Source organism: Aptenodytes patagonicus, chromosome 2 (genome assembly GCF_965638725.1).
Source record: "Aptenodytes patagonicus chromosome 2, bAptPat1.pri.cur, whole genome shotgun sequence".
NCBI classification, from domain to species: Eukaryota; Metazoa; Chordata; class Aves; order Sphenisciformes; family Spheniscidae; genus Aptenodytes; species Aptenodytes patagonicus.
In genome coordinates this window covers 152,023,720-152,030,336 of record NC_134950.1, presented here as the reverse complement: position 1 = coordinate 152,030,336, position 6,617 = coordinate 152,023,720, and the positions used below count along the sequence as shown (strand labels likewise).

The window sequence follows — 6,617 nt, the reverse complement described above, 5'->3', positions numbered from 1 at the left end:
GTAGCCCCGCTCCGCTCGGCGGGGCCGCCGCCAGACGGGGCCCGGCGGCGCGGCGCGGCGGCCCCTCGCGGGGCCCCCCCCGGGGCCGCCTCCGGCGCGGCCGCCGCGCAGGGGCGGCCCCGCCGTCGTCCCCGGGGCCGCCCGGCAGCCGGTCCCCCTCTTGGAGACCTCCATGCGCAACGCGGGCCGGCGGGCGGGAGAGCCCCGCCGCCGCCGCCCGCCGTCGCTCGCCGAGGCCCCGACGGCGGCGGGGCCGCGGCGGGGGCTGCGGCCGGGAGCCGCCCCCGGCGCGGGGCCGCCCCGCCCGCCTCCTCCCGGCTGCGGCGGCGGCGCGGGGAGCGGCGGGGAGCGGCGGGGCGCACGCGCGCCCGCGCGGGGTCCGGCCCCGCGGCGGGGCGCGCGGCGGCGCGGGGCGCGGGGGCGGCGCGGGGCCGGGGCGCGCGCGGGCGCGGGGCGGCGCGGGGGGGCGGGCGGCGGCGGGGGGGGCACGGACACCCCTCCGTGCCCGCCGGGGCGGCCCCCGGGCGCGGCGGCGGCGGCGGCGGCGCGCTCGTCCCCGCCGGGCGGTCTCCGGCGAGGCCAGCGGCGGCCGGGCGCGCCTCGCCTGCAGCCGGAGCCATTCATCCCCCGCCCCTTTGTTCGCCCTGAGAGTAACGCCGTGAATTAAAAGAAATGACAATATTTCGTATCTGCTCGCCCGGCCAGGAGAAGGGCCCTTGAGCCTGGCAAAAATCAGGCGGATCATTCATCGTGCCACCCCGCACCTGTGGGCTTGGCATTGAAAACCCCGCGGACCTCTTCCTATTAAACTTAATTATTCCCCCAAGGCGCACAATGGTTGAAATGGAGCAGGTTGGAGTCTGTTTATTGGTCGTAAATGTTTTTCTGAAGATCTTCTGAATCTCATTGTTAGCTCGTTGTTTGAGGCTGCCCTCTTTCTTTCAGACGAGAGTAGCCTTGGACTTTTCAATTTTCAATCGTAACATCTGCTTAATCGTACGGATCAAAATATGGAGACACAAAACATATGTAATGGTTGATTTGTTAAATCCTGGTAATGAGTTATTAACAAGGGAAAACAATGGGGCAGGATGGTGAGAGCCTTATGGTAACAGAGTCACTTTATGTAACGCCTGACGTTTCCCTTCTTGATAAATGGAACTAAGGTCTGAGCGCCAGGTGATAGCAAGAAAATCAATGTCTTTAGGGGCCGGCACCGAGACTTTTTTTCTATGTGAAAAATTAGGAGACATAAAATTTAATTGGCTGATCAGGGGAAAGCAGTGGTCTTAAGTTTAATTGCCAGTAGGCTTAGCGAGGGAGACAAAACAAGATTTGGGCCTGTTTGTTTGCTTGCATCCCAGCGCCGAGTCCAAGTGTATCGTTGAAAATGTGTTTTATTATAACACATGTCATGCTTTACAGTTCCCATATTGTGTAAAGACAATAGTTAATGGTACATTAAAGACAAGCAAACCATGCCAACACGTCTTGGACACATTGTAAGGGCCTCTCTCTTTGCTCGCTTTAGGCAGCTGCAGTCCAGGACCCAGAAGCACAAAAAGAACAAGTTTGAAATACCAGGTGCATCCGAGAGAACCACGACAGGGATTGATATGTTATAGCCCAGGACATGAACCTAGCAATAAAGATATCATTGCGATTGTTTGCGGCTTCCACGCCATGTAAAGCCGGAGGCGCCGGAGCAGGCTGCTTTCTGGCAGCGGAGGCTCTGCCTCCCCGGGCTCCCCCGGCGCCCTCCGCCAAACCCGAGCACCTGTTGGCCAGACCCCGGCCCCGTCGTGGGAATCGCCTCCCGCCCACGCTTCCAGGTCTCGGCGGCGCGGTTTGTTGTGGAGTTATTTAGGACCATTCCCACCGGCTGCGGGATGCTTTGGAAAGCGGGAGGTTTACCAGGGGACACTCAACTGGTGTTTGTTCGACCTCGCAGCTGGTACTCGGTGCCAGCGAGAGATGCGTGAATGAAAGAGGGATGAGATCCCGGGCTGGGGAGGCTTCACGCCCCGCGCCTCGCAGGGCGCTCGCCCGACTGCCGGCAGATGAGAGGCCCTGGGAACCGCGGCGGGACGGGTTCACAGTGCCCACGGCAGCCCCTGCCTGCGCACAGCGCTGCTGAGGAGGCACGCACGCCTTCCCATCCCCTTGCTGGCTGCGCAGGCGGGCGGACTGATGCCTCCAGTCTCTTGGGCTTGGGGGGGGGGGGGGGTTGTTGTGGGTTTTGTTTTTCTTTTTCATGGAGGATTGTCCATTTCGGACAATTAAATTGTCTTTTCTCCTGGAGCATCACGAGTGACGCTGGTCCCGGGAGCGGACAGCATCAGTCCGCACACCCAGAGCCCGCACCTCCCTCCTGGGAGCCTGCGGGAAGCGAGCCGTCTGCGAGTGCCTCTAACGCCCCACTCCACCACCCCCCCCGCAAGCGGGGCTGGGGGTTTCCCCCCCTTTTGTTTACTCCTGCCCCACTTTGCAGCCCCGGCCCCCGCGGGGATGCGTGGCGGGGAGGGGGGCGGGACGGGCCCGGGGCCCGGGAGGGCCTCCCCCGCCACCCGGGGCGCCGTCGGGGCAGCGCGGCCGCGGCGGGGCAGCCCCCACGGGGACCGGTGCGGGGTTCCGGGCGGGCGGCGGGGGCTCCGGGAGCGGGGCAGGAGCGCGGGGGAGGCGGGGAGCCCGTGCCGGGGCGCGCCGGGGGGGCGGCGCTGGGAAGGGCAGCGATCACCGCGATCCCGCCGCTCACGGCCGCGGGGAGGAGCGGGGGCAGGCGGCTGGGAACGAGGGCTGCGTGGCCCTCAGTCACGCCTGCCCCACGCTGGTCCTTACCGCGCCGAGCCGTGTTCCCCATGGGCAAACCCCCCAAAGCTGCCGCAAAAGCCGCCAGCCGGGCTTGCGGGGGCCGCCGGGTCCCTCCGGCCCGGGGGACCTGCACAGGCACTTTCCTCCTGCCCTGTGCGGCGGGATTTTGTCGCAGGAGCGCGGCGCTGGGGTGAATGGATGATGAGTCAGTCAAAAGGAGCTGTCAGTCTCTTTGAAGATTGCGTTTAAAGGGACTTGCCAAGTCAAGACGGGAGAGTGACAAGATAGAGACCCTGGTGTTTTACATGCGAAGGCCGGCTCTTCCGCTTCATCTGCACCATACTAAAGGATGTGTTGAAGCATTGAATCACAAAAAAAGTGGCACGCCAAAGAAAAGGTGCCACATAACAATGATTGTAGTGTTTTAATTGTGGGGGACCGCATCACCAAAGCCAATTGAGACGGACGGGGCTATACACAGAAGGAAACGGTACAACACTTCCATAACTTATAATTAAGCTGAAGTCCGACTAACATTTGACTTTCTAATGAGTGTAATGAGATTACATGCCTGATGGAAGCATTTGTGCAAAAGCGACTTTCTGTGTTTAATGAGGTCCTAATACAGGACAAGATCGAATTATAGGTCGGCTCTTTTTCTCGCTCAAAGAGCCCCGTTTAAGTTCAATGACACCGGTGCCGCCCGCCTCCCGCCCGCCGCCGGACGGGGCGAGGCTCGCAGCCGGGCAGCCCCGGGCTCGTACCAAAAATGAGCAAATAAATAAGCAAAGCCCCCCCCCCCCCCCGGCCCAGCCTCGGCGTGTTTGTGTGGGTAAGTAGCTCCTCTAATTGCTATTGGAATAGATCCATGCCATCCGCGCTGGGGAACTAAATGTGTCTAACTAGGTTAATGCAATTAGCATGCATGCAACATATTGCTCCCACTTTGCGGCAGCTTTGAAAAAAAAAAAAATGAGATGGAGAGATGTACAGTATATGATGAGTAATAATTATACCTTGGCTCACCCGGGCCGTTCCCATCCGCCTGAGCACCGCGCGGGGACAGCTCTGCTCCGGCCCTGGGCCGGGCCGGGCATCTGGGGCTCTGCCGGGGGCCGAGCCGTCGGGGCTGAGCCGCGGGTGCCACGGGAAAATCAGCACCTGCGGCGCCGGGCCGAGCCCCCCGCCTCAGCCCCGGGCCGCCCCCCCCCGCCCCCGCCGGTAGCATTTGCAGCCCCCCGGCCTGGCCGGCCCCTGCCGCCCCCTCCCCTCGCCCCCGGGCAGGTGCAGCCCAGCCGCCCCCCCAGCAGCCGGGCACGCTGAGCTGGGGCTACCAGAGCGACTCTGCCACCGGTTGCACGATGGCTTTGCCACCACCCCCACCACCACCCCCCCGCCCCCCCCGCCAGCGGCATCCCCAGGGCTAGGGGTGCGGGGGCTGTTTCCCAAGCGCGGCCGGTGCGCGGCCCGCGGAAGGCTGGGGGCCGGGCAGGCTCGGCCCTTACGGGTGCGTGGCCCCGCGCTGGGGCTCTGCCGGCTGCCCCCAGCCTGGTCCCCCCTCTCCGGAACTTTTGGGAAGAGCTTTGTCCGGCTCCAGGTAGCGCGCCCATCCCCGTGGCGGCGGGGCCGGGGGGACAAGGCGGCGGGGGGGGATGGGACGACACCCTCGCAAGGTTGGCGTTTCGGGACTCGGGTCTTCCAGCTGGAAACCACAAGCAGAGCAGAGGCACTGAAAGGAGGGGACCTCCTAGAGATAGACAAAGACATCAGTTGGAAGCACTTCAGGAGAGGACGTCAAAAGGGGTGGAGAGAAAGGGAAAGTGTCCCCCCGCCCGTCCCCGTCCCCCCCGGCTGTATAAGAGCAGACCAAGCCGGCGATGGGGCAGAGTGGGGCCGGCATCTGGGCGGAGGGTGCCGGCTGGGGCGTGCTCCCGGCCCCGCAGGGCCCCGGGGCTCACCGCGCCTGCCCGGGGACCGGGCCGGGCGTTTACTGCAGGGCTTCCTCGGGATGCGGTGGGGCTCTCGGCAGGCGCTTCCCACAAATACACTACTCCGCAAGGTACAATCCGGGTTTATTATTAACAAACACAGGAAGAGTCCACGTGCGGCAATAAATTACTTTCACAGGTTCTGGCATTATTTTTTTTTCCCCCCAAAAAAAGGTGCTGGTGGAATAAACCTATTGCATATCTTTAAAAAATCAGGATAAATTATATAAATTATATATTCAAAACAGATTATTCTACCTCATTATCACTACTCCGTAATAAATAGATAAATAAAGTTGATTGCCCTTAAAGTCTGAATCTTAAATTACATTTACAATATAGGTCTCTACATACAGCATGTACAGGGCGGGGCGGGGGCCACCCGCGCGGCGCCTCACGCCACGAAGTCGAAGGGGGGCTCGTTCTCGATGTCGTTGAGGGAGGGTTTGTTGTTCACCTTCCGCGGGTCCTCGGGGGTCCACACTTTGGCTGTCCGGATGATGTTTTGTTCCTTGAGTTGCTTTTCATCAGTCCACGACAGCGAGTGACCGGCCAGAGGGGGGAGTCCGTAGTCGGGGTCGCTCGGGGAGGGAGATCCTGGGGGACAGGGGGGAGAAAGGCAGGGGGTTATTGCTGGGGCCGGCATTCCTGCGGAGCGCGGAGCCGGGCCGGGCCGGGCCGTACCGGGGCGGGCCGGGGCGGGCCGCCACTTACTTGTGCCGCGGTGGCAGATGATGATTTTCTTGGGCTGGCTGGGGCTCTCGCTGCTGGCGCTGCGCAGCGGCAGGTCGGACTGCACCAGCTCGCTGAGGAAGTTGATGTAGCCGATGGCCAGGCGCAGCGTGTCCACCTTGGAGAGCCGCTTCTCGTAGGGCAGGGTGGGGATGTGCGAGCGCAGCCCCTCGAAGGCGTCGTTGATGGACTGCATCCGCCGCCGCTCCCGCACGTTGGCGGCCTGCCGGAGCTGCTGCAGCTCCGCCTCGGAGCGCACCCGCCGCCGCCGCTTGGCCGAGCCCAGCGCCTGGAGCCGCCCCCCGGGGGACAGCAGCGCCGCGCCCGCCGCCCCGCAGCACTCGTAGGCGAAGCCGGGCGAGGCGGGCGACGGCGGGAAGGTGGCGGCCGCCGCCGGGCAGCGGTAACCGCCCTCGGTGTCGCCGCCGTCGCGGTAGTACTCCTGCAGCTGCCGGCTGAGGAAGTCCACGTCCGGCTCCAGCAGCCCGTCGGCGGCCAGCGCATCCCGCGGGGGCGGCTCGGGGAAGAAGTCCTCCTCGTCGAAGTAGGGGGGCGAGGAGAAGGAGTCCAGCCCCCCGGGGAAGTGCTCCAGCAGCACCGTCTCCATGCCGCGCCCGGCCCCGGCGGGGACGGGACGGGACGAGACGGGACGGGACGGGGCGGGACGGGACGGGGCGGGGGGGCAGCCCCGCCGGGACGCGCCTGCAGCCGCTCCCGCCGGCCCGCTCGCCGAGCCGCCCCGGCGGCGGCGGGGCCCCCGCCCCTGCCCTGCCCTGCCCTGCCCTCCCCGCCCCTGGGTGGCCGGGAGGCCGGGCCGCTGCCGCCGCTCTCCGGGGAGGAGGCCGGAGCCGGCTGGCGCGGCGGGCCGGCACGCGAGGAGTCTTATAACGACATCCCCGGGCGCGTGCCGCTGACCGCCGCCGCCAGCCAATCAGCGCGCGCCGGGGGGGGCGGGCGGGGGGGCCGGGCCCCCCCGTCGGGGGACACCGCGCGCTCCCGCCGGCCGAGGGGCGGCGCCGCGGCGGGGACCGGGGCGGGGGGGGGGGGGGAGCGGGCGGGCCCCGACGGTGCCCCCCGCCCGGCCCC

At 65.4% G+C, this 6,617-nt stretch overlaps 1 protein-coding gene across 1 annotated transcript; it reads right to left on the bottom strand.

Moving 5' to 3' along the window:
* Nucleotides 1-4,866: 4,866 nt before the first annotated feature.
* Nucleotides 4,867-6,138, bottom strand: PTF1A (pancreas associated transcription factor 1a). Its single transcript, XM_076332354.1, has 2 exons — nucleotides 5,514-6,138; nucleotides 4,867-5,396 (listed from the first exon to the last, which is right to left on the bottom strand). Exons 1-2 carry the CDS (start codon nucleotides 6,136-6,138, stop codon nucleotides 5,194-5,196), a joined length of 828 nt encoding a protein of 275 aa, XP_076188469.1. The 3' UTR covers nucleotides 4,867-5,193.
* Between the last annotated feature and the right edge of the window lie 479 nt (nucleotides 6,139-6,617).